Source organism: Falco biarmicus, chromosome Z (assembly GCF_023638135.1).
Source record: "Falco biarmicus isolate bFalBia1 chromosome Z, bFalBia1.pri, whole genome shotgun sequence".
In the NCBI taxonomy this organism is placed as follows: Eukaryota; Metazoa; Chordata; class Aves; order Falconiformes; family Falconidae; genus Falco; species Falco biarmicus.
In genome coordinates this window covers 5,523,852-5,551,327 of record NC_079311.1, presented here as the reverse complement: position 1 = coordinate 5,551,327, position 27,476 = coordinate 5,523,852, and the positions used below count along the sequence as shown (strand labels likewise).

Genomic DNA, 27,476 nt, shown 5'->3' with positions numbered 1-27,476 from the left:
GACCCCCCCCCTCTGCTGCACCCCCGCCCCGCTCCCCGCGCTGCCCGGCCGCCGCCCCCCTCCCCCCTCGCCCCGGCCACCCCCCGGGGGTTCTCCCCGCTCCCCGCACCACCTGGGGCTTACGGCTTTACTTTCCCCGCCGCCGCCTCGGCCGTGTCCCCGCTGCCTCAGGCGACGCCCCGCCGCGCTCTCAGGCGACGCCCCCCTCACCGCCCCCCCCAGGGCGCCCGCCCGCCCGCCCGCCGCCGCCGCGCCCCCGCCTGCCGCTGCCGCAGTGGGCCGGGCCCGGGACCCGCCGCGGCGCTGAGGGGGCCCGTCCCGCAGGAGCGGCGGGCATGTCGGCGCTGGAGTGGTTCGCGCACAAGCCCCTGGGCGGCGGCATCTTCTGGATCCAAGAACGTTTCTACGAATCGGGCAACCGGGCCAACATCTGGCTGGTGCGGGGCTCGCAGCGGGACGTGGTGATTGACGCGGGGCTGGGGCTGCGCAGCCTGCCCGACTACCTGCGCGCCTCCGGGCTGCTGGCGCCGCAGGAGGGGGCCGCGCCGCGGCCGCTGCTGGCCGTCGCCACCCACGTCCACTTCGACCACTCCGGCGGGCTGCAGCACTTCGAGGAGGTGGCGGTGCACAGCGCCGAGGCGGCGGCCCTGCTCAGAGGAGACAACTATGAGGCCGTCACCTGGCTGTCGGACCGGGAGGTGGCGCGGCCGCCGCGGCCCGGCTGGCGGGCTCGGCACTTCCGCGTCCCGCCGGTGCGGCCCAGCCGGCTGCTGCAGGAGGGTGAGGGCGGCCTCGCGCCGTGTCGCGACACGCGTGTGCGGGGTCCGGGCGCGCTGGGGGCGGTCGCGGCTTTTAGGCCCGGGCTGCAGCGCCCTACGCAGCTGCTCGTATGGTAATCCTTAAACCGGTACTGATTGTTCTGTGGCGCCCAGGCTGTGTCACCGCCGGCCCCCGCGGGACGCCCGGCGCGGCGGGTTGAATCCTTCCCGCCGGCTCCGAACGCCCTGGCCGGTGCCGAGGGGCAGGCACCTGCCCTGCGCTCGCCTGCTGACGCGGGGTTTATTTTCCTTAAAACGAGAAGCACTCCGCAGTAATTCGAGATCGAACACCCCAGGCCTAGCCTTAGGCTTCTAACCGTATGTCACCCTGTCAGCCAGCGCTGGCGTCTGGTGACCCTCGTTGTTCTATCGAGGCATCGCAGCGTAAAGAACAAAGCGATGTACCGAAACACCTGCTGCGAAGAATGCGGGCTTTGTTTTACAGGATTGGTGTCACTGTAATACAGGAGTGGCTTGTTGCAGGTAAAAAAAGTTCCATCAGGTCTCTGGCAGGTTAGCAATGACCAGGTTATTTTGGCAACAGGCAGCCTAACTGCACCATACGGTGAAGCAGAAGGTAAAGGGTAGCTGTCTGGCATCCGTGTGACACCTTTTTCAGGGGACTGAAGTCTCTTCTTGGCTGCATTGGGCCATCCTGCATAGGTGCTTGGAAAAGCAGAACTGAACTTACTGAAGGCTTCAGACAAGACCTGAAGTGACATTTGAATATAGTCAATCTGCAGCAGTCTAAGGGGGTTTTTCTTTAAAAAATAATATTGTAAAAAGGTCAAGCATGCTTGCTGTCAAAGTAACGCCAGTTTCTAAGATAAGGCTCACAGCGACATACTGTGTGGAAATGGAATGTCATCTCAGTGCATGTGTAATTGCTGTGAGGTGGGGATATCCCGTAATGCTGAAAACAAAGAAGTGGCAGGGGCAATACTGTTAACAGTCCAAAGCTGAAGCTTTTACTTGCACGTTGCTTGCTTCATTTGTTTACATTTTAATCTTACCAGATCTTTCAAATGCCTTTTCATTTTGGCTGCTCTGGCTAAAATTGCATTTACTTGTATTGTGCCTTAGCATGTAATGTTTTTCTAGTCACTTGTGTCTTCTGAGACTCGCAAGTTTCTTTCAGCTGTCCCTTGAGCTTCTGGAAACTTTTTAAAATTTTGGGTGCCCTAGCCTTGTTTCTTCGTATTCTTTTCAGTGCCAGGAGCAATTTGAAACTAGCTGGAACACTTTGCTCCATCACCCCCACTGTGGCTTCATTCACCAATACAGGCATTTTCTGCACAGTACGTTTAATAGTCAAGTCTATTTCTTCCTCCTGCCAAGGCTTCCCAATGCTTTGCTGAAAGACAATTTGGCTGAAAATTCTCTTTGATAATTTTGAAACTAGGTGCTTCTCCGTTCCCCTGTTGGGTACAGCGCAATCAGACATTAGCTCTTCGGTGACTTCCAAATGCTGTTCTAGCATTTTCAGTAATCCTTTTCAGTTCATTACCAAAGGTCCTGTCATGAAAAGTTTGTCTTAAGACCTAAGCACCTACCTTTAGGCTTGCTGGAGTAAATTTATGGCATGCCTGTCTCTGGTGTGAGACAGATAGGTGACTCAGATTTCTTATACAGTAGGGGTTTGGCAACATCTTCCTGCTCTCCTTGGAACTGGAAATGCATATTACAGTTTTAAGCATCATTTTACAATAGTACTGGATGTTATTTCTTTTACTTTTTCTTACAGTGTTAAGCAGCTGCTTCTGAGAAGGTTGCTTATATGTTGGTCTTCTTTCCCTGCACAGCCCTAAATTTTACATGTTTGCCACATGTCAATTAATGGGGTCTGCACATTTATAATTAAGCTGGCATTACAATTTGAAATCAACAGCAGACTTACTTCGCCTGTTCTCCATCCCTAGACTGACTTTCTGCTGAAAGTACCTCTTCAGTGGCTAATGCAGTGAAAAGGCATTCACATTTAAGCTGGCAAAACAATGACCTAATGTTAAGAAAGTTCTGCTTTTGTATATCTGATTGAATGAGATGAAGACAGTGTATGGAGGCCAGTCTTGGTTTCCTCTAGCAATTTATGTTCCGTGCTTTTGCCTTTCGGAAGTAGCAGGAGTATAATTCTGGCAAATTAAACGAGGGTAAAATTGTAATAAATTGTGAGATACTTACTTTGTAAACTTTCAAAGGAGACCTGGGTTAGATGTGTTCTGTTTGTTTCCCATTTTATCCTATCACGTTTGTTTTCACATTGTTTAGTTTATTAAGGTGGGAATAGATGCAATTAATACAGCTGAAGCCTGTGTTAATTATAATTGGAAAATACCCTTTTGGCAAGTGTGTGTTTCAGATGTCTCTGTCTGAAAGACACTGAAAGACTGAAGACGTCTTCAGTCACCAAGAAAATAAATGTCCCACTGCTGTTGTTGTGGATATATGGTATGGACAAACTCTCAGCGTATGGGTAGGTTGTATTCTCTGTGGTGTTTAATATACGTGATAAATACATACGTTTTCCTGTAACATTGTTTGCAGGGGATGTGATCAGCCTTGGAGACCGACAGCTTACTGTCATGCACATGCCTGGTCATTCAAGAGGCAGTATTTGCTTACACGACAAAGACCGGAAGATTCTGTTCAGCGGTGACGTGGTGTATGATGGATCCATGATTGACTGGCTTCCCTACAGCAGAGTAAGTGACTATGTTGCAAGCTGCCAGCGCCTCATGGAGTTAGTGGACAGAGGTCTCGTGGAGAAGGTACTGCCTGGGCACTTTAACATATTTGGGGCAGAAAGGCTGTATCGGTTAGCTTCCAACTACATTTCGCAAGCTGGAGTTTGTCACAAGGTTTCTACTTGTGCCATGAGATCCATTGCGAGTATAGCACTTCGCATTACAAATTCAAGAGTCACTTCGTAGTGACAGTACGTTTTGTGTGATCTATTCCCTGCTGAAAAACCACATGGCTTGTGAAAGTGTTGATACAAGCAAAAGCAGTATGTATTATTAAGGAGCTGGCAAATTGATACAAATAAACTGCAAAAATTCTCCCTATTTTTGCCTACTTTATTCCTATTTTTATAAAAAGTACATAAGCTAGTAGCTTCAACCAAAGCTACCATTCTTCTATTTTTTCAGGACATGTTTGCACATGTACTGTGATTGAAATATTGGTTTATTTTTGTTACGTTTCTGACAGACGCATATGTGCCAAAATGAGAGGTTTTCATGCCTGAAACCTTGTTGATGTAGCACTAGGCTTATGACTGTTCACTCAGCTCCTGCTCAGGTTTTGGCCTAACTGAACTTGTGCTAAGACCTGGTGTTTGTGGGGAACAGCACCATTAGGTCAAACTAAGAGCAACACCTGCACAGGACTGGGTGGACAGAAACAGTTAAGGGCCATTCCACAGCTATTTTGTCACCTGCTGCTTGCTGTCTGCTGCACCCCTCATTGCCTGCATCTTTGCAAAGTAGCTGTCTGACACAGCTAACCTATGTAAATGCTGTAGACCAGACTTCCAAGCTGGAAGGTATAGATACATCAGCTTACCCAAAAAGCTTTTGATGCGGATCCAAGAGCAGATGGACTGTTGAGGCTTTCATGCGTCTTGGTGCGGTGCAGGGAATGCCTGCATCATGACAGAGGAGCAAGAAAGAGCACTCTCGCCGTCAGCTAGGGAACTGTTTTGCTTATAGGTGTGCTTGTTAGGTTTAATGTGTTAGACTAGCCTGTGCAAAGTGGATTGAGCCCTTGCTTGATGTGTTTGTGTTTTTTCTGATGAGCTCATAAAAAAAATAATTATTAGTATGTTGTTCTTTAAATTTGAGGGAACTGGATTGTGACAAGCTAAAGGCTTTATTTGTGTTTAAGAGTATTTTTATGTGACTGGATTGTAACTTGTTAATGCTTTGTGACAGGGGATGGGGGCTTAGCATAACCTTGTGCTACTGCAGGTGCTGGATTAAACAGCCAGTATGCTTGTTACCACAAAGTGAATGTAATTTAAACTGTTTACTGTTTGTTTATGAAGCGTTTGGTGCGTGTGGTTTTTATGAAAAGTGCATTGCGTTTATCTGTTCCAAAAAAAAGTTGAACACATTGAGAAATGATAAATGACGTTGTAACTTGCTTATCGAAATGGAATGTGTGATACTTAAAAGCTGTTGAAATGGTTAGTTTGTGTAATTATTCTAACAGTATATACGTATTTAACTTTTTTAAAAGGACACTGTCTGAGGTTATTTTTGTATATAGGCATAAATACTTTCCTGAAAAGGAATGCAAATGTTTTTCCCAAACTTCAGTGCAGTTTAACTTTATTTGTTTAGCTTTCACTTCATGAGGAAGCTTTTCCTCCCTCTCATCAAACCCAAGAGAATAGGAGCCCAGAGTCTGGGCTCTCTTTAAGGCATGGGGGAGTGGAAGTTGATACCCTTATTAGGTGTAAATCCTGGTGAAAAAAACAGTTGTAAAATAAAAACCATCTGTCTAAAAATTATGAAAGAGAATATTTTACGTAATGCTTTTCTCCTTTCACGGATTACTGCACTCCTGCCTTTACTGTTGAATACGTTTTTCACCAGGATTTGTACTGATAGGTTGTGATGTGCCTAGTTCTTGTTAGCAGTGCCTATCTCCAAACTGAAGTAAAACTGTGAGCGGTCAGGTCAGGTGCAGCAACGCAGCACTTGTAAGACCTGTTACCACTCAGGTCATAGTCTCTTTTTTGGAGGAATGCAAGTACATCAGTGTATTACATGAGGAGTGCTTACTCAGTGACAGACTTCGGTAATAAATGAAGCCAAGAGTTTTTTATCTTGGTCTCATTTGGCCAGAGGAAGAAATATAAAAGGTTAGCCTGGGAAGCCATTCAGTGAAGAGGCTGAGAACAAACTCCACAGTGTGGTTTTCCTTTAGCCTGCTGACGCATCCTGCTGTTACATAGCAGTTCAGATCACGTTCTTGGTAGCCAAGGGTTCACCATGGGCAACCACAGATCTGAGGTGGCAAGCAGGAAAGTCAGAATGGCTGAAGAAATAGGTATTACTGGAGATTACGCCAGTTATCCGGATGAAGCCATGGTGTCACAGGTTACCCAGCAGTAACTGGATTCCTTCAAATTAGCCATCTGTGGTGTAACACCAGTAGTAATCTTGCTCTGTGCTTTTGTGAAGTGTAGGAGCACTGGTGATAACCCTGTGCAACAATGCAGACAGAGAGACCTCTTCTGTCACGAAGCCTGCTAATACGTATGCCAGTTGCTAAAATTTTGCAAATGTTCATCAGGAGCCTGAGATCACACTGAATTAACATTTTTTTTGTGTTAAACCACCATTGGTTTGTTTATTTGATCCACTGTTAGAAGCCCTATAGCAAGATTTTACTGTGTTGTAAAAGCTGAGCTGCTAAGAGAAGGCTCACTGGCATGCCAATTCAAGAGGAAAGACGCCCTCCATCATTTTTGTTTATGTCTGTGCTCAGTATCAGCCACAAGATCCTTAAATGCCCAGATCACTGACAAAATGCCCTGTTAAGCCATGCTTAAGTCCATCAAGTATATACAGGTAACAGCAATTGCCAGGGCTTTTTTCCTTGACCAAAATCTAGGAAATAATTTTCTAGCTCTGAATTGAGCTTTACCCGAACATAGCCTAAAATGGAGCATGTTAGTAAACTGCTGTCATAATCTAGTTGAAAGTAGCTTTTGAGGGTCTCAAAATTATTTTTGTATTCTAAGAAATTTACTCCTACGTAAATGATATGTTTTAAGTATAAAAAAATGGCTATTTTTGTTAAGAATTACCAAGTTTTAGTCAGAAGAGTTTGACAGTGTTCTTTTAACACTACTTGATTTAAATATTTAAAACACATGTTGTAAGTTTAAATATTGTAACATCTTGGGCATTTAGATCTGTGTTGATTTATTTGTAAAATCTAAATTTATGTTAATGCTGTTAATGCAGTTTTCAGGAACTGGCAAATTGGATGGCAAGTTTTGCTCTGTAATCTGTCAAGACTTTTGTGATATTAAACAACAACTTACAAATAAAAAAATAATTTTATGTCAATAATCATAATAAAAAAAGTTATACTCCTGTACAGTTCAGTGATAATTTTTAGGTATTTTTCAAGAGAAGCACTTCTTCATTCTAAATGGTGCAATCTTTTGAAGTTCCTAGCAGTGTTTCTTACGCTTCTAAGCAAGAGACTGCATTATAAATATTTATATATCATAGATGCTGCAAAGCTTGTATAAAAACATGACTGGGTACTGCTTGGGGGAAAAAAAACCCCACATTTTAACACAAATCAGAATTAGGTTTTCAATAGAATTCGCACACAGAAAACATGGATGTTATGGAAACATGTATTTGGGGGTCAGTTTCAGCTTGGGGTTACACAGATTATTATTTCCACACAAGACACAGCCAGTGGCTGTTGTTTACTGTACTTGAAACAAAAGTGGTCACATAGTTTCTGTTCAGCATGTAACTGGAGCTGGAAATACCACCTAGCATACTTGCTGTCTGGTTTCTGGTAAAAGATAAGGCTCCTTATTAATAGATAAATAGTAGAAGTTTAGTGGAAGTTGGTCCAGGAATAACAAAAGGAGCTACTGTCATAAAAACCAGCAGGGAAGAAATGTACCTGTATAAAACTAAGAACCAGTGAAGAAGGTGAAATGTACCTGGTCATTTAACAATGAAGATAGGCTTCCTTCCAGACAGGGGATGACCAGACTTTAAGGATATCTGGTGGTTCGGTTAATACGATGCATTGGTTTTCCTCTCAGGCGTTCATTTCAAGGTGCAATCTTCAAGCCATTCTCTTTGCACATTAGCACAAATACAATCTTATTTTCAAAACTAGTTGACCTTGTTAAATTTTGAATTTTATGGGGTGATGTGAACAGAATTTGAAGGCAAATACAGGTAGAAATAAGATGATTTTATGAGGGAAATAAGGCAATTAAGTGACAATAATTTAAAAATATTACAATGTTGGTTTTATCTAAATACAAAAAAAATCAGTTTGGGAGCAGCCAGCTGAGGGGCTCCTCTCAGATTATGTTACTGGGGTTCCACACACAGCCCTGTGCCTGTCCTTTTTGGTGATGCAGAGGAGTCTTTTAATCATACAAGCCAACCAACAATTGTGATTAACCCAGCTGATTGAGTGTCATCATTTCAAAGTGCTGGACAACTGTGTATTGATGATTGCCCATTACACGTCTAGGGACAAGGTAACTTCTAGTAGGAGTGAGACAGATCTGAGTTTATAAAATGTGGCAACCTACAACTTCCATTCACATGAAGGAAATGCAAAGCCTTTCTCTGTCTTCTGGGGTTGATAATAAGTTCAGATGCACATCAAGAGCTAGCAGCACTGTATCATCACAGCACAGGACAAAAAGATTTTGGTGCCACACTCACAAGCACTTCACCTCCTGTCCTGGTGTTTGAAGCAGTAGTACCAGGAACACAAGGTGTGAGCAAAATCCATCACTGTCACTACTCCTTTCTCAATAAATAGGTTTGCCACCAAGCTGGACAAAGTTTGTTACATGTACTGTGAAAATAATTGGGTTTGACATCAGATTTGATACGGCACATTTTTCTAGCAACAAGAATGAATGTTTTTCATTGGCAGTCAGCAGATAAGGGGAGAGGTTTGGCTTGCAAATGAGAAATCAAATGCTTAATTGCACTTCTTTGCAGACAAGTAAGAAATAGAGGGATAAGACAGGACAATTTTGGGGTCACCTAGCACCATCTTCATGCAGAGAAGCACAACGTTTGCTTAAAATTAGAGATTCCCTGGTCTGCCTGCCCCCCCTTCTTCCTGTTTTCCATCACTTTCACTTTCTGGTCCCCCAACTGCCTCATGTTTCTGGTATGTTACCAACTTTTCTCTTTGTCCCACATCCCCTGTTGCTGCTTCCTCATATATTCCCAGTCTTCCATCTATGCCTCCCATCAACCTTTCTTCCCCTCTTCCTCATGCTGAGAAATAGCTTATTTTCCTTCACAGTATCTGAGACGGGGCATCTCTGGAACACGGGGTCTGGAGCACAACATAAGAAACCCAACAGAGAATGGGCAGCCCTGGGGCCCACTGGCAGCCATACACATCATTCCACAGTGCCTTATTGATCAGCTTACAGTCGTCTTCATATTCAGTCCAGGTTACCCTTTTCTACAGACCAAGCTGTTATTCTTGGATGAGTGTCCATCAGAGTTTTTACATAGCAGAAAACTGTTACCGGTCAGCCACCTTAAGCTTAAAAACATGCTATATAAGGAAAGATGTAATTTCCCTTTTTTTTCCCTCCAGATCTTTCCAGTTTCTTTATTCCTGCCTTAAACTGTGCTCTGCAAAACAGTATGCCACTCAAGCTTCACCAGCACCAAGCACAACAGAACAGGTCCATCCTTGCCTTATATGTCTGCACCCTTCCTAATACATCATATCCCTAGGTTAATGGTTGGACTTTATGATCTTCAATGTCTTTTCCAACCTAAATGATGCTATGATTCTATGATTCATACTTCTGGTCCCTTGTAATCTCCAACTTCTGTTCTGTAATGATATTTTCTATCCACTTACTTCCCATATTGCATTTCTGCATTTGAGTTTTCTCCTATGAAATAAAGCAGTCAACTTGTCTTCATTGTTTGTATCACTGATTCCAGACCACCTAATCAAGTGATCAACATGATTTTGAATTCTGATCCTGTCTTCCATCATGCTCATTACTCTGCTTGTAGCTTCTGTGCAGACGGTAAACACAGTTGTCCTTATAGCTTACCAGGTGGAGAAGAAAGCTACAGAGCACGAGGCAGCTGCTTTAGTCACACAGGGTACCCTTGCGTAAGTAAGAACAGACTTCAGGCTGCCTCCTACCTTTCTTTCGCTATGCCTTCATCTCACATGCAGCCTATACTCCGGTCAGGTAGAAAGAATTTCTTTATAGCAATCAGTGTTTTGGGTCATTCTTTGGCACTTTGAATTTAAGTTTAAAAATGTAAAATTCTATTTTTCATACTGCTGTGCATACGATCTGATTCCAGTTTTCTTACCAGTAACATAGAATTTTTATTTAGAGCAACTACGAATCTGTTGCATTGTTTCTGTCATATTCAAGTACAACTTGTATTTTGCAATAGATGCTATGTTGTGAGGTACCTATCTCAGTTGAGTACAGGGTCTTTGTAATCATCTTTCTAATGCACATGGAAACTAAACAGTCATTTTAATTACTTCAGTGCTACTGCATCTCATTTTATTTTTACATCAGTGAACACCTCTATTTGTCATCATGACACTATGCATGAAACATGGGATGTTTCTGCTATAAAGAACCTTCTCAGGGACAGGAAAAACAAAAAAAGCATTCTTACTGTTAAATCCTACACTGTAGGATGCTATACAGCAGAGCTCCAAATGAGCTTTAGAACAAATGCTGTCTAGCATAACACCATGCCTTTTAGGAGCAGACATCTGTAGCAAAAGAAAACAAAACCAGAGATCTTTAGGAAAGAGGGAGGGAGAGAAGAGTGGAAAAATATATGGCAAAGGAAGAATTATGAATATTTAACTTAAATCTAGGTCTAAGAATTCAACCAACACTGTTTCAAGTTATTGTTCAAGTTATTAATGTATGTATTACTGAAGTCATTAAGCAGTACCTCTTGTGTCTAAAAATTCAACCAGATTTCATCCAAAACTAATTCTTTGGTCCTCTCGCTTCCAAATTGAATTAGGAAGCACAAAAACAGATACAATTGAAATGCAATCAGAAAACACTCATTAGATCTTACTTTAAATGTAACAGTATTTGAAGCTAAATATTACAGAGGGGTTTTGCTGGTAAAAACATGTTAGCTTATATTTACACTGCATGTAGTGGTGCAGCACAGGGATATCCAGGCTAGGCAGAAAGCAATCTTGTCTAATTATGCACCTCTGAGGCACACAAGTAGCCCAGACCACTCTAGTGTGATCTTAAATCACTTTACTACGAGCTTATACATTAACACTGTGTTGCTTTGTGTAGCATAATCATGCCTCAAAGCCAGTTAATGCTTCTACAGGGTACGTACAGGCTGTGCTTTGCTGTGCGGAAAGCAGGAACACAGAGAAAGGGGGCCACCAGAGACTACATCTCTCTGCACAAAAAAAAGGCATTGAAATTTACCATGAAAATAAAAGAAAAGGCTTCACTGCATGATTACAGATTAAAGTAGAAACAACAGTGTTATAGAACTGCTCTTTGCTTTTGCTGTGCTATCTAAAACCATCTTTAGCAGATTGCCTCCAACTACTCAGCTTTTATTGGACAGGCTAATCCCACCAATTTAATGACTTTCTGTGTGCTCCCACATGTCCCCAACAGTGCCCTGGGAAGGTTACGAGGCATTTAACAGCAATTAAAATTTAAAAGCATTGGAAAAAGAACCCTGACACAGGGAGAAGGGCTCAGGAGGGTTCCCTCACCAACACTTCCGTGACTGTACCAGAGCTAGAGTAAGGTACTTCCCAGCAGTTTGACCCAGATGTACACAGGAGTACATTTCCAATCATCAAATTGGGAAGGACATGCTATATTTTTAATATGGCTTTACATTTTCACACTGATTTTGTGCCATACAATTTGCTCTAACAGTGACATGAACAAACAACTCTTAAAATTCCATGAAATGTGCCTAAACAAAACTAACCCTTTAATTTTTTTAATTAATTTCATTGACAAAGCAGCTTGTTGCTTTACATCAGAAAGTTCTGATATTTGATCTGATTTTGAACAGCCAGCATGAGGTCTGTAACCTCCGACACCCTCAAGTTCAGCTTGGGACAGGGGAACAGTAGAATGGCTTCAAATACTAATAAAATTAGGAAGGGAAAAGGAAACCTAATCACTCAAGGGGAAGATATGGCTGGCAGACAGCCCCGCAAATGGCTTTCATAGAGCAACAGACGAGTTTGAAAATTAATTAAAAGCTGAAGATACAGCTAATAATAAAGCCCTCAAATATTCCTCACAACTAAACAATTATTTTCCTTATTCAGCTGCTGATAAATAGCATGAGGAACATGCTAGTGATATTCTAATTTAACCACTCTGTTAAAAAGTGATTTTAGAAGGGGTCTAGCCAGCTTTGAAAATGTAAGGGTTTGTGAGTCACAAGCTATGATACCTACAATCATTTATTTCTAGCTATTATTATTTGAGCCTGTCCTTTCAGTTTTGAACTCCTGGCATCTCCATTTCATGTGCAATACGAGCACTACTGCCAGTTTACTAAATTTACAAACAGCGGCATTTTGGTTTCTGGAGCAGAGCTTATGCCATAGCATCTCATTAAGAACAGCACAGGCTGCACTAGGGAATGATCTGCTTGGAGTTCTTCTGCCCTGAAGATCTTAACAGTATAGTGCAAAGTATAATATCACTACAAAGACTGAGGACTGTAAATGGTAAGTCACTCTCCCTTCCTACACTTGCAAATGAGAGTGGTTGGGAATAATCAAATATAGATGCAGAGAACATAGGGGGTGTACCTATTCCTGTGGATTTTGTGGCCCCTGCTCGCCCTTATAATTTCAAACCTACCTTCACTGGTCACCTAACCAGGTTAGGCATGGGAAGCAGTCACCACAGACCTAGCTGGGTGCTCCCTTCTGGAAACACTGTGGAGGACCAACAGAAGAGCGACGAGTCCTACCTCTACTAGCTGAAACCACTGCAGGAGGATTTGCTCACACTTCTTCAGTGAAGCACATAAGCACCTAGAGGCAGAATTCACAGCCAGCAGGAAACACAAAAGGGGAGAGCTGTATGTTTGTTAAGTAACTAAAGGGTAGAGGAAAGGGCTCAGTCAGCCATGCAACTCTTCTCATTAAAGTCAGGGCAAGCTCACTGACCTTGGAGGCAAGAAGCCAATTCGATAGCTTATCTTCTAAGTTTAGAAATAGAGACCCAAATTTGGATCTCCAGTTTGTGGAAGAATACCCTAAGGTTTGTTCAGCATCAGGTATTTGAGTCTACTTGCCAGGGAGAAGCCAAGGACAGGGGCGCTCCATGAGAGGACAAGGCAGAAGCCAAGGGCAACCGTAACACAGGCAGGGATAGCAACCTCCACATGGAGTGCAGGGATAGTGATGGTAACCAGAGCTGTCAGCAGCCCAGTGACTGCTGCCCAGTCACTGTCAGACAACTGCAAGGTGATTACTCAAGTTCAAGGCCAGGCGATGAAGTCCAGCCAGTCAGTCAGCAACAGCAGCACACAGCATGAGGGCAGGTCCATCTCCAACACAGCTCACAGAAGGACCAAGGGCCTCTAGGCGGAGCTACAGGACCAACATGCACAGAGGGTGTGGGTGGGGGTCCCAGGTGAGGCAGGGCAATTCAGGGCTGTTGGTGCCTTCAGGACTACTCCCCCATGCTCCATTTTGAGCATTCTCACCATTCAGTTAATGCTCTCCTTTCCTCTCTGGCCATGCAAGGATGTTGTATGAAGCACAAATAATTATTTTGTGGGTATATCTGCTTGTTTATTTACTATGCAGTACCTACTGCCTTGATGTGACCAGCACGGACTGACTGCAGAGCTACCAGCACAGAGCCCCAAGATGTGCACTCAGGACCTGTGCCCAACTCCCTGCTTCGAACTGGGAAAAAACACAGATTCAAAAGCAAACACACAATTACTCAGATGAATGCATCTAACTGCAGACATGCAAACAGCAAGGAGTGCAATCAAAAACCTCTAACCAAAAATCTCACTAAAGCACAGGTTGACGGTCAAACCTGCCAGTAATTTATGTTTTTAGTTACAAAGCTACCATCTGTTAACAAAGGTCAATCACCAACTTCTTACAGTGCTTCTGCATACTTGATCTGCGGACCAGAGGTAGTATGAACAGCCAGCCAAACAAAACTCCTCTGCTTGACTGTTCAGGAAAAATGTGTCTTGAGCATACCTACCGAGTCCAACTCTTCACGTCCAATACTATGTACTCAGGGTGAACCTGCTACTGGTTTATTATTGGAAAACTACATGTCTGCAGATGTAAAACACCTTCAAGACATGCTGTCAGCCCTGGAAGGAACAGGACTAAAATGCTTGAAGGCATTTTTAACTGCCTGAATCTTTTCAGTGAATTTAGCCAGACTGCTCAGCACAGTATTAGAAAAAACTTGAACATCTGTATAGTCCAGCTACTAACACCAGACTGTACTCTTCCAGTCCTTTACAACAGCTGTCTGCTCAGGGTGGCCTGAATGACAAGGCACAAGGCACATCTACATGTTACTGACCAGAGCACCAAGGCACCACTTTTTCCACATTTTCTTATGAGCAAGATGGATGTTTCCCACACATACAGAATATGTAACGTTAGTTCACTCACTAGTTTGCAAAGCACGTAAGTATTAATGGCAGTACAAAGTAGAACTATGTAATTAGGTCTTGCAGTCCTCATGTAATACAGATCACATGCTCCAGGAATTCTTATGAAGGCAAAGCCTGTACAATGTCAGAAAGACTTGATAAAAGTATTTCTGTAAGCTCTCAATATTATCTGTGTATATACATAGCGCAGGAACGCACTTACGCTGCACATCTCCCCTTACATCTCCGAGCTCTGACACAGGGCTTCCAGGCCCTATCTTAAAGGCGCACTGCCAGTAGCAATTCTCAGTAGACAGAGGCCAGGCCACTTTTCCCAAGCACTGCCAATACCTAGGCGCGCCGACTGCGCAGCCAGTGCCCGCTCCCCGGCCCCAGGCCGGCCCTCCGCCACAACCCGCCGTACTTCCACACTCAAGATGGCGCCATGCGACCGAGCGGCGGAGGGAGCGCGCAGGGCCTGAGGTGGCGGGGAGCTCTTCTGCCACAGCCACAGCACATCCAGACTGCAGAAGGGCGAGCAGAAGTGACACACCTGCTCCGGGCCGCCCCCGGGACCCCGCCAGCCGGGCTAGTAGGTGAACAGCGACCGCCCCGCTCCGCCATAGACCTCCAGCACCGCCCCCCCCCGCGCCGCGCAACCTTCTGGGTAACGGAACTCCGGGCCGAAAACCCCGCCCCCGCGGCGACGACCCGAGCGGAGACCCCTCCCCCTTGAGTGGCAATCGGCCGACCAATAAGCAGGCGCTTGGCGCTCGGGGCGGGAGGCCAGGCGGCGGTGCCGTGACGACGAGGGCGTGGATTGGCGGGCGCTGGCGTCGTGCCGCGTTTCCAAGGGGAAGGCAGCGCGGCGCGGCGGGGCGCGGCGGGCGGCCTGGTCCGGTGCGGCCGGGTCCGGTGCGGCCCGTCCTGCCGCGGCCCGGCTCTTGGGCGGCAGCAGCATGAGCTTGGCCCTGAGGTCGGTATGAGCCGGGGGCGGTTTCCCCCTTGCCCCCTTCGGGCCTGGGGGCGCGGGCGGGGGGCTGGGGGGCGGGCGTCGTCCGCCGGGGCCCGCCGGAGCCCTCCGGCCCTCGCTGCCCCCTCGGGGGGCCGCCGGGGCAGGCCCGGGTGGGAAGCAGGGTGCGGCGGGCAGCGGCGAGGCCTGGGCGCTGGCGTGCCGCGGCGAAGGTCGTCCCCATCCTCCAGCGGCTTCTGTCTGATCCCTCCGTTTCTGTCTGATCCCTCCGTAGGCCGGGCCGCCGTCTGCTCACCGAGGGAGTGCAGGGCCCGTCGCGGCTGGCTTTGAGAGGTGCCTCCTGGGTTGTCTGAACTAATGCACCTTCAGAAAACCTTTTTAATAGACGTTAACTTAAGCTTTAGAGTTTGTTTTGTTGCGTTGTTCTTCAATTCTGATTCAGTAACTTGGATAAGGGGGTCCGGATTAATTCTATACCTGTCAAATCCTTTTTCTTCGGGCGTAATTAATATGCTTGTATGATATATGTGATCCTTAATTTTCAACTCTTAGAACTTCACGCTTCGTGTGATAAAAGTGGTTATAGAAGAAGTGGCACTAAACTACTTGCATTGAAGTACTGCTCCATCTTTCGAAAAAAATATTTTATGCTAAGCTCTAAAAAATCCCCCACTTCATTAGCCAGATCCTTCTTCCACAAGAGTTCAGCGTTAATCTGCTTTCAGATTTCTAAATGGATTTCATCATCACAGCTCACAAAACGTGGGCTTTCTGGATCTGAGCTACTCTCCCAGTCCTAATTAGGCAGCTCAGAGTTATTTTAGTCCTTCCAAAAGCTATCGTAATCCAAAGCCTGTGTGAAATCATGCTGTCCCAATTGGTCTGCTAAGGACTTCTCGCTCTTTGAGGATATTGTGGTCTGAGGCAGGTCCAGCTTATGCAGCTCTTCTTGTCTATATTTGGAATTTTTATGGTGTAGCTGCAGTTGTTGAACACTAAATCCCTAACTAATGTTGAACTAAATGTTGAACATTAAGTGTGTGTTTAATTTTTGGTTTTGATTAAAATTACCAAATTCTTGACAAAGGAGATGAAAAAGCAGCTCGTCACAGGAGATTTAGAAAATAAATATCCTTGAAAAGCAGTTTTTCTGTTCACTCATCAGTAATTTTTATACACTTTACAGTGGATGACTCAGCATGCATTCTGCTTCTGGTGCAAACAAACAAGTCGGTGTAAAGAGCATTTTCCTGAGAGCATAACCTAAATTATACAATAATTTAGGTTAGAAAGGACTTCTGGAAGTCATCTATTCGAGCTTTCTGCTCAGAGTAGGTCCCACAGAAAACTGAGGTGCTGAGTACCTTTGCCACTTGGGTGCCAAAAGTTTCTGATGATGGAGACTCCTCAGTCTCCCAGTGCAACTGTTCCAACACATAAACACTCGCACTGGGAAAATGTTTCCCCTTAGTCCAGATGCAGTTTCTTAGTTTTGTCGTGGTTTTTCTTTTTCAGTGGTGTGGTTTTTTTGGTTTTTTTTTAAGTTATTCTTACTTGTCCTTTCACTCTGCTCCTCTGAGGGGAACCTCTCTCTGTCTTCTGTGTAATAATCCTTTAGACAGTGAATGACAGCACTTAGATCTCCACTCCTTAGCGCTTCCCTACCTAGTCAGCATGTCATTTAGTCACCTCACCCTAGTCTACACAAACCTAGCTCTCTCAGCTTCTCATGCACCCTGTGCTGCAAGCCACCAGGCGTGGTAGTCTCCCTTAGGCATTATCTGTTGTCTGTGCATATCTCTGGTGCTGGGTTGTCCACAGCTGGACTCAGTACATCTGGTGCAGCCTCATGATCACTGGACAGAGGGGATTTGCCACAGTAGTTTGTTCATCACAGTGACAGCATACAGCTGAGCTTCACATATTGCTTACTTCTTCCAGGAGTGTATCTTGAGTACTGTAGCAGTCTGAGTTGATATCACCAGTTATTTCAAATGTATTTTTTTTGCTTTAGAGTTCTTGCTCTGAACTGGAGATCTTCCAAGCAATTACTCTGGATACAACAGTCAGTCTCACTGATGTGAATAAAACACATTTACAACAAAATGTACCCTTTACTAGCTTGGTCCAAAGTAGGTTTTATCAGTGCTGTCCTTTTCAGGTTTTTTTCAAATGGTGTTCCTAGTATATGTATAATGTATTTTCTGCCTGTTATCTGAAAATTTAATTGTATTTCTAGATTAGCCAAGGGAAAGAGGGCTGTCTTTGGGCAAGTTTTGTTAAATGGGGGGGGCTTTTCTCTTTTTGTATATACCAAAACAGACCAAAAAGTCTTTAGAGCAGTATGTATGTGTGTGATTTAAAAAAAAAAATATCTGTAAATGCCATTTATCTAAGAACTGGTACTGGCAGCAAAGCCGATTTGTGGCATCTAATGCCCACTTCAGTAGCCAGACAATCCAGTTGTCTGGCCTAGTTAAGCCTCTGTTAGCCTGTCTGTGTCAAAATTCTTTTTTTCTAAGCTACAGTTTAGCAATAAAGTGTTGTCACGAGTTACATCATTTCAACTGCTAATACAGTTTGTAGTCTCAAGTATCCTTTTAACTGACAGCTTTTCTACCCTCTTTTTTTTTTATTGTTGTTGTTATGTGTTCACCAAAATGCCTGTGTTGATTTTGTTCTGGTGTTCTGGGTGGGGGAGTGGAGGCATCATTCAACTTTCACAGAGGATTTGTCTGTTCGGAATGGTATTTTAAACTGGGAGGACAATCTGGGAAAAGGTTGAATGGGTAAGGTAGTGATCTGTGCAGTTATGGTAAGTTTCTAGTTGGTGGAAATTGTTATCTAAGTGGTATCTTCCCGGTAGAAATCTATTACACTTAATTTGTTTCTTCTTGTTCAGGAGTGAGCTTTCAGTAGACAAAACTAAGAAGAAAAAGAGAAGAGAACTGACTGAGGAACAGAAGCAAGAAATCAAAGATGCCTTTGAGTTGTTTGATACAGACAAAGATAGAGCAATAAATTATCATGAGTTAAAGGTAAAGGTTTTTCATTTAATGGCAGATAATATATATGTTTCTTAGTGAGTTTTTAAGATGTTGGCTGTATCTTTAAAAAGTACTCCATGTTCAAGGTCTCTTGCTGGGCTAAAGGAGTGAGGATATTGGGGGGGCAGCTGGGCAGAGGAAGGAAATAACTGCATTGGTGTAAGAATGAACTTTTCTTCCCAAACTGTATACTTGACACAGTAACAGAATTACTGTAGCATGCTGCATAACACTGGTCTGAATGCTCCCCAGGGTTCCAGGGTTTAGCTTGGACAGATGACTAAGTGGAAAAAGCTCTTGAAAAGGTGTTTGGTTCTTTTTTAAGGCATTGCATAATCTAAAGCTTGGTATTGTGAAAACCCACAGGTTTCAGATGCTTTAGGTAAAAGATGTAAATCAGATTTGTAAAATTGTTGACTACACACCAGAGCTTACCACTTGCATTTTTCAGTAGGGAGCCTATGGATGGTAGGAATGAGAGATGCTGTTTGTTTTGCGTCTGGGAGGCTTGGTAGCTGCCCTTCCCAATGAAGACATCTCTTCCCGTTAGCTATTGGCAAATGGAGGGTAGGATGGCCGTCTTTCCTAGTGAGTCCTGTCTGGAAGTCTAGAAGTAGTACATTAAGTTTATTGAAGTGTCTTTTAAATATTTTATGAATTTTTATTCTGATTGTATTGCATCAAGAAGAAAAAGTGGCTTTGGAGAGGCCAGTGTTTCTATCCTATATTGGGTGAGATTCTTTTGGGAAGGAATACCTCATCCAACCTGCTGCCTCCATGTTCTGGCTCTACCACGTAACTCAAAGGTGGGGTGGGGGCAGAAGTCTTATTTTTACTTTAATTGGTGTTACAGGCGTGTCATAGGTCTCGCGATTCCTATAAAACTCCTTCATTTCAGAGTTCAGGTCTTTTATCTTTGCTGGAAGCCACAGTGAGTGGGAACTGTTTTGGGCCTGTTAATATGCTTTTTCCAGTTACAGTATGCTTTGAATTCCCAGCTGTCATGATTACTTGCAAAGCTGTTTCTTATCTGCCTAGTTAAATATTGTGGCCCTGAAGATAATACTGTGGAAGAGCAGAAATGCATAAAGAAAAGAACTATCTCTGTTTTAGTGTATGTTTGTCAGTTTGGAGGAAGTCAGGGTAGTGTGTGTACTGAGAAATTGCTATCTCAGTTGAAATGGAAACTAAACATGCACTCCTAACCTAATGGAAAAAGAAAAGATACATTGGCTTATGTTGTGCACTGGAAAAAGTGAAGTCACTTGTAAGAGGATTTGTAAACTCATGAACATATACACGCTTAGTATGAATACTGAAGACTAATTTGAAGAAGGATTTTCAGTTCTATCTTCAAGAAAGGGTCAGTACGTGAAATGTTTTTGGGAGTCAGGAAAGTCTACTTGCCCTAAGAAGTATTTGGTCCAGTCTGTGAAATCCCTGAAAAGGCAAAGGCTAGTTTTTTCACTGTAACTTGACATTCCATTTTCTAATAGTAGTTTTAGGTGATTTTTATAATCAGAGCTTTTTTACTTTTGTTAAATTCATTTATTATTGTTGCTAAACCACTGATACACACCTTCTCTCTTGGGAAGGTAATTACTGAAAATAAAAAGAAATCTGATAAATCAATATTTAATCTTCATATATGGTTGCACTTCCATTTTATTCCAAAAGGTGGCAATGAGAGCCTTGGGTTTTGATGTGAAAAAAGCTGATGTGCTGAAAATACTTAAAGATTATGACCGAGAAGCGACAGGCAAGATCACCTTTGAAGATTTTAATGAAGTTGGTATGTGTTTGATTATGTATCTTTAGAGAAATTTAACCTGTAGTGGTTGCTACAATGTGGAAGTACTTTGTGTACTTTTTCAGTTATTAAGTACTATTAAGCAATAGAACTGAGAGATTTCATTTCATATTTTTATTAATAAAAGTAAATGGTGGAGGAAGATAAATCTTTGTATTCTGAATATGCAGTTTGATATGTCGAGATGAATAATAGCCACAGTATAGAAGGAAATAAGAGTATACATAGTCCTAATCTTTTTTAAACGTTTACAAAAGAGTAGATGCTAACTTAAAATGTAGATATTCTTGTGTTGTTTATGCATTTTATAAGATTCTTCTTCCTACTGTGGAAAAAATAATTGACGTTGAATTTCACAGGAAGCAGTGCATACACAGACAAACTGTAAACTGAGTACAGACTTCCTATATAACAAATAAAAGTTGAAGGAGATATTAAATATTGTACTTCAAGGATTTTCAGCTGTTGATAAAACCAGTGGAATTTCATTAGGCTGTTTATTTCATCTGAAGATTGTGTTTTGCACAGTTTGACATACGTCCAGTATGTAGTGATCTGCAGAATTTTAAAAGATTAGAGTTTAAGTTTCTTTGAAGATTTTTTTTTTGGATGTTACGTATAACTTATACTTTTGCATACAATTTGCGTTTGCCAAAAAAAAAAAAAAAAAAAAAAAAAAAGCTGTGTGGGCTTTATAGCTGTATTTCATTATTCCAGTCCCTGTGTTCAAGGTATTAGATTTGTGTCAATATTCAGAAAAAAAACCTGCTCCGGTGTAGTAGATGTGTATTTGCTCTTGGCTACAAATAACAATCTACTTAGTGTGGCAAAACAGTTATTGATTGAAAAGTGGCAGAGGTTAATGATTTAATGGGTTAGGATTGGACAAATTATGTTGTTAAATCACAGATAATATTTTTGTAGTTGTATTCCAGGAAAGAGCAAATTGTAAGTCAGAAAAGAACCAAATATAAAGCCTATGGGGAAATATATATGATCAGTCCCAATTTAATTGGGGGGGGAGGGAAGGTAAAAAAAAAAAAATTGAGAGTATTGCATTGATAGCAACAATACTACTGCTGTAATTACATCATCATGCTATAATATTATATAATTGAATATACTATCATTACTGTGTAATTCTTTCTAAATTCATGATATCCAGTCCAGGCATTGTTTGTTGTCTCCTGGTTCTGTCTTGGCTATCAATATGGGCACTCAGTAAGTGCAGTGGTAAGCTAGGAAAATTCTGGTAGAAAGTACAATATGTACTTGGAAGCTGATCGAACCTGTCCCAAAATTTGAATTGGGTTTGAGTGCTGCTGTGACCTTGGCACAAAATTAAACATGATACCGCTTCTAGCAAAAAGGTCAGGGAGTTAGAGAAAATAGGTTATAGTATGAAGCTTTAATTGTGAAGTGCTGCTGAGTGTAGCTAAGCAATTCTTGAGCCATCAGTTTTTCATAATTTAATGTTAATAATCACTTTAAATGTAGGACTGGCCTGTCTGTAATGTATAAAGATGCAATTACATTTTGTCTCCTTTTGTACAATAATGTTACCTGTAGTGTTTAGAAACCTGGTATGTTACTGTTCTTCAGCTAACAGTGCAGTTGTCTTTTTGCTGCAAAAGGTAGAATTTTTCAAATTATATCGTATTGTCATGCGGCATAGTTGTTTTAAATGAACATACTTAAATTCAATATAAATCTGAGGGATTTATGTAGACATATAAACTTTATTGCTGTAGTGAGCTTATATGAGCTTGAATTATAATTTTTTCCTGTCAAATTCACTAAGCCCGAGCAGGCGTTCCATCTGCAGACAGCAGCAGATGCTAAGTGGTTTTCTATGCACAAGCAGCGTTGATGTGTTTTTAATGGCTTGATGAAAGTCATAAATAGCAAGCCCTGTAATACAAGGCTAGCAGGTACAAAGATGTGAAGATACATTACGGTTGGTTGGTCTGAAATAATTACTAGAAAAATACTTTATGTGGCAAGTTTGTCTTTTCTGTTACAGAAACCGACAAATGCTTGTGATAAAAGGAATAATAAAGGCTGATGAACCCTTTCAGTATTAACATCTTTCAGTTCATAGCAGTGTCCTTTAAATAACCCCTGGGCTTAGTTTTTTTCTGTTTTCCTGTTAGTGTGGTTTTGTACCTAAAAGGGAGGTTCCATGTGAGTGTTTTTTATTACTTGGTGTTTCAGTGTTCTCTCCAAGTCAAAATTCTATCCTCATCAAAACAAAAAAATAATAAAATCACATGTCTTCATCTGTCAGAGCTGATGTAATTTTCTAGAAGGTAAGTCTGGGACAGAGGAAGCATGTCTGTGCTTTTAATTCCTATTGAATAGTACGTTTAAAGCATGACTGTGTTTCCACTTGCCACATAGCTTTCCACTGCAACAGCTATGTCCCAAAGAGAAACTCAGCCTGGGAAAAGAGAGATGAGAAAGAGAGGTCAGGTAACAGACAAACAAATATGCATGTTGAATTTAAATATATAAAAATGGAAGAATGGGTGAAATTGGAAGTGTGTGTGCTTCATACTGCTTTAGTCTCTTAAGGTCATTCTGAGTCTACCCTTCAGAATTTTTTTATCTAACTTAAGTATCCTTCTTACAGTGACAGACTGGATATTGGACAGAGACCCACAAGAAGAAATAATCAGGGCATTCAAATTATTTGATGATGATGACTCTGGTAAAATAAGCCTGAGAAACCTGCGCCGGGTTGCTAGAGAGTTGGGTGAAAATATGTCTGATGAAGAACTACGAGCTATGATTGAAGAATTTGATAAGGATGGCGATGGAGAAAGTACGTGTTAGCAACAAAACCCTATATAGTCTGTTCTTATTTTTCTCCCCTTTTTAAATGGGGTTTTGTTGTGAAAATGCCCTTTTTGGTTTCTTCCTAAGTAACTTTCTGCTCAAACTTAATTTAGCTTACAAGTAATGGAAATTGTTGTTTTTGACAGGTACTAGTCCTGGAAAAACATTTGGAGTCTAAAAATCAAGTTGATTTCTCAAGCTGATGCACCACTAAACTTATTCAACCACGGTCTATTAAAAGAGTGGTGAAAATGTGGTTGTAGGTGGAAGTAATTGAACTGGTACACGGGAGATGCGATGTACCTACAGAACATTTTTATTTCCTTATAAATCACTAAAGGGATTAAAGGGCTAAGAGAAACTCTTTTGATCGCCTAGTCAATATTTCTTAAGTGGTGATGTGTCACTGTTGTGATTTCAGCATGTTAGTCAGATGTGGAGTGTTAAGCTAATAAATCATGCTGGATGTACCCTGGGTCTATATGCAGGAGCTTGGATGGGTCTGTAATGTACTTCTGAACCTCAAGAGTGCTGAAGAGCGTAGTGTGAAAAATGGCTCAGGGGAATTGACAAGGTCCATACCAAGTGTGCTGCAGAAGGGATTTATTAGCTAGCTAAAGAATGATTTAACAAATCCAGTTTGACACTATGCTTATTACCTCTTTGTGAACACTGAAAGTTAGGTTTTTTTCATTAACTCGAGAATACTGTTATATTTACACCAGAAAACTTAATATCTGAAATTCAGGGACTAGTCACTTGAGACTGTGTATCTGAACACTGCAGTTTCTAACAGTCATCGAAAACTGCTTCTCAGTTTTTCTTTTAGAATGGTGACTCATGTCTGAGATTTCACTAGCAGTTCATCAACTTTTCCAGTTACAATAGGATTTTATTTCTACTTGTGAGCCACCACATCTGTGGCACTCAAAGCTCTAACTACTAGTGAAAAAACCCCACCTGGTCAGCCCTGTGGCAGACACTCCTCCCCTCAGTGCGTTTGAGACTGGTGTTACTCCATACCTGGGAATACAATTAATTAAGTACTGAAACAACCCCTTTTAAGAGGAAAAGCAGGACATTTAAACCTGGTGGTGTGGAAATGCGAACTTTTTGTTCTGTTGTAGTGGTGTAAATACAGAGCCTGAAGACAAAGACAGTGAAAGGTTGGTGATTCAACCGCCAGAAGAGTGTTAATGTTGACACTTGTTACTGAACTAAACATGGAGAAAGAGGCCATAGTTCCTTAATAAATCCCTACTGCATAATTCTGTTCCTCCACACTCCCAGCTGTGTCATCCCACACATTTCTTGCACTGGCAGTGTCTGATTCCACAGGTGAGATGTTTAAGGAAGCTAAGCCAGGAGAAAACTATTAATTTCGTCTTTTAAGTGTTACTGTTGCTGATTATATCCCTGAAGTCTCAGTACTTGATCAGATTTTCTTGGCACTGCATCTTGAGAAAATTGTTTTGGTTTTTTTTCTCAGTGTTTCCTATAGGATAATTGAAGCAGGTCGGTATAGTGAAAGCTGAAAATCCTGTTTTCAGGCACCTGTCTGTGTGCAGTGACATACAGGATTACCACTGAATTCTAGTAGACAACAGGATAGCTATTTACTTCCTTTTCAGTAGCTACATAGCAGGCAAGGAGTGATGCCTGTCTTCTCAGTCCTTTAGATTGATTGCTAATCTAGGTAGGTAATTTTGAGCTTATTTTGCTTTTAAAAGAAGGAGTTATGAGGACCTGCATTGCTAGTTTTACTGTCCCTCCCCCACCACCCCACCAAACATGCACTTTATTTTTTTTTTCCCCAGCCCCTGAAGGTATAGCTGTAGAGGTGAGTGAGAGTGGAAGTCATCTGCAAGCATGTTTTGTTCTGTGTCGTGGTCCTGGACCTGCCAACTGAGGTGTCAGAAGCATAGATGCGTTTTTGTCATGTCGTTATTTGGTCACTACAAATTGATTGCAGAACATTAGCTCCTTTCAGGAAGGTTACTGAGTCATAATTATTTTGCATCAGTGCTACATTTTTTATTCAAGTTGATCAGCTAAGAGTGAGTGGCTCAGTTTCCTCTTATTCCTTCATCCATTCATTCTCTTTGTTAGAACAGTCAAGCATGAGATCGAATGTGGAAGATTGACAGCATAATGTTTGTATATGGTGCTGTTTATCCTTAAGGTTCTATGTGTTTTCTCTTCTTTAAAGAAAACTGATGCTGTTTCTACCTTTTTAAGATTCATTCTGTAAAAGTAAATAATCCTGTAAATCACTGTTCTGTGTAGCTTCAAACATCTGGGTCACATAGCAAAATCTTGCTGTCAAGTAATTCTTTTCCTGCCCCCCCCCCAAAAAAATTACCTGAAACTGTTAGTTAGTAGCATTTTTAATTGATACTTTAAATACAGAAATAGTGCCATTTGTGATTTAACAAAGTTCTTACATTTGAGGGATTGTTTTGCTCATAGTGAAATAAAGTCTGTTGTGTGACACCCAGGCTACTTGAAAACTTGTGTTTCCAGCAAAATCACAGAGCTGTACTGGTACACTGTACATAAGTTTCTGTAGAAGAAAGTGTTTCTGACATCTTCCTGTCTGCCTTAAAAACAGAAATTTTCTTATTTTTGTATTCCTAGTTTTAGAAATTACTTCTGTTTTGGACCCTGACTGTTTTTAGAAACTCCATGCTGTCAATTCATGCAGTTTTTGTTGTCCTGTGTGGATGCATCTGTAGGAAAAACAGTCCAGTTTTTAGTCTCAGATTTTGGCACGGAATTAGGAAAAAAACCCAAAACGAACTGAAATAATATGCTCCTTTAACTCTCCAGATTATGTAAGTCAGTATTATCTTCATATTAGCTGGGATCCTAGTTTCCTCTTTTATGATAATTTGTGTCATGGAATTGAGGGAAATCTGACACTAGGAAAGACTGATTGCTTCTGATTTCATTGTGCTTAACTTGTAAGCAGATCCTAAATCAGACAAGGGATTAACTGGGTTGGTGGGAATCATAACTGCTTCTCTTTGCAGTTTCTTTGACTGTTAGAAAATGTGTTTGTCATTATAATACTGTATTTTCACTTTTCAGCATTGTTTAACCAGGATTTTTTAAACTGGAGAATATTTTGGGGAGGATGTTTGTGCAATTATTGTGCTGTTACTGTGATAAAGCAGTGGAAATGCTTTTTGAAGTCATACAGTCAACGTAGTGCTTATGTGTAGCGTGATGTAGCAATATGGTAGACTGATATTTCAGAGCGTAGGGTCCTAAGCTAGACTAAATCTCCTTGTTTCATATTTTTGACACGTGTCGCAACGGGGTAGATTTAGGGTTTTTATTCTTCAGCGTAGTTGAATTTACTTAATTTTCTTTTAGCTGTAAACGTAGCTCTTACTTTGCAGTGCTTTGTTTAGGAATATCTTGGGCATATTGGTTGGGACAGATAATTGTCAGGGAGAATTCTTCATACATGTCTGGTCTTTTCCATACCATGGGCTTATTCTAATCATTCCCCGCTACAGTAATTAGTTGCAGAGTGAACATGTTCATTGGTTAACTCTTTTACAGTGGCTCTGCTTTAACATATGAGTAGGGTCAATAGCTCAGGTATGAGTGCAGCAAAATAATTAATGACTGCTAATTAATTTATTATTATGACTTAATTTCTTCAAGTACATTTGTGTAAGATTTCTGTTAATTATAACTGAAGAATGAAGAAAGTTCAGATGGGGAAAAGCTTGTCAAAAGTCCATTTTAATTCTAGCTAATTTATGGAATCATTAGTAAATGATCTTAAAATTAAATTTGTATTTGGCAAGCGTTACAGGTTTGAGAGAGAAGAATAGCATGGTTCACAGTGGGGGTGCGGTTTGGGCATAAATATCTGAACCATGATTTCAAGAATAAAACTGAACTTCATCGTAACTGGAGCTGCAGTACTGTTGCTTGAGAAACAATGATTATCTACCATTTTAAACATTGTTATAAATCTTAAAGAATCTTAATAATGAAGTATCATATTTTTGCATAGCCATCTGTTTACATACTTTTCTCAGTGTTTTTTTCTATCTTTTTTTACTTCTAGAATATTTTTACTTTCATAATTAGAAATAATAGCTTGTTATATGTGAGCTGGATTCTGGCTTCTACGTAATTAAGCTTGCATTCTGACTTTTCCTTTTACGTGGAAGAAAAAAAAAAGTGCAAAATCTCTGTTCTTCTAGAAGCAAAAAATCCAAATTTGTAAACCCTGAATAGTAGTGGATGAGAGACAACAAATACTGGGAGACCTTTACATAGAAAGTATAATACAGATATGCATTGTTTTATTTTATGAGTTATGGATGTTTGCTGTTTGTCTAACTGTTTTCTTTTTTTCTACAGTCAATCAAGAAGAATTTATTGCTATTATGACTGGAGATATTTAGCATTAGAAGAAAAGAAATTAACTCAGCACAAAAGGGAGGAAACATTGGCAGCTTCCATTACAATGTGTTGTACATCCATTCATTTCTGTAGCTGGAGTGATGCAGAAAATTACTTTCCTCACAGGGCCAAAATAAAGACAGGTTATATGCA

The 27,476-nt window shown here is 41.7% G+C and overlaps 2 protein-coding genes and 1 long non-coding RNA gene across 6 annotated transcripts; 2 read left to right on the top strand and 1 right to left on the bottom strand.

The window, feature by feature from the left end:
* Positions 1-251: 251 nt before the first annotated feature.
* Positions 252-18,238, top strand: MBLAC2 (metallo-beta-lactamase domain containing 2). 2 transcript variants are annotated; one of them, XM_056325093.1, is made up of 3 exons: positions 252-780; positions 3,363-3,520; positions 18,103-18,238. In XM_056325093.1, the coding sequence occupies exons 1-3, from the start codon at positions 336-338 to the stop codon at positions 18,106-18,108; spliced, it is 609 nt and encodes a 202-aa protein (XP_056181068.1). In that variant the 5' UTR covers positions 252-335; the 3' UTR covers positions 18,109-18,238. The 2 variants fall into 2 exon arrangements, with proteins under 2 accessions (XP_056181068.1, XP_056181067.1); XM_056325092.1 differs by lacking the exon at positions 18,103-18,238 and having other exon boundaries at positions 3,363-6,932.
* LOC130142744 (uncharacterized) lies at positions 7,187-14,916 on the bottom strand. The gene is made up of 2 exons (XR_008819494.1): positions 10,020-14,916; positions 7,187-9,964 (listed from the first exon to the last, which is right to left on the bottom strand). It is a non-coding gene; the product is annotated as an uncharacterized LOC130142744 (long non-coding RNA).
* Positions 15,048-27,476, top strand: CETN3 (centrin 3). Of its 3 annotated transcripts, XM_056325094.1 has the most exons (6): positions 15,048-15,203; positions 18,103-18,238; positions 19,925-20,039; positions 22,690-22,881; positions 24,713-24,735; positions 27,282-27,476. In XM_056325094.1, exons 1-6 carry the CDS (start codon positions 15,187-15,189, stop codon positions 27,309-27,311), a joined length of 513 nt encoding a protein of 170 aa, XP_056181069.1. In that variant the 5' UTR covers positions 15,048-15,186; the 3' UTR covers positions 27,312-27,476. The 3 variants fall into 3 exon arrangements, with proteins under 3 accessions (XP_056181069.1, XP_056181070.1, XP_056181071.1); XM_056325095.1 differs by lacking the exon at positions 24,713-24,735; XM_056325096.1 differs by lacking the exons at positions 24,713-24,735; positions 27,282-27,476 and adding an exon at positions 23,042-23,365.

Coding starts and splice junctions, on each gene's coding strand:
- CETN3 (XM_056325094.1), top strand. Junction 20,040..22,689: donor TGAAGATTTTAATGAAGTTG/GTATGTGTTTGA, acceptor TCCTTCTTACAG/TGACAGACTGGATATTGGAC. Junction 24,736..27,281: donor CTGAAGGTATAGCTGTAGAG/GTGAGTGAGAGT, acceptor TTTTTTCTACAG/TCAATCAAGAAGAATTTATT.
- MBLAC2 (XM_056325092.1), top strand. CDS start 336: ATGTCGGCGCTGGAGTGGTTCGCGCACAAGCCCCTGGGCGGCGGCATC. Junction 781..3,362: donor CAGCCGGCTGCTGCAGGAGG/GTGAGGGCGGCC, acceptor CATTGTTTGCAG/GGGATGTGATCAGCCTTGGA.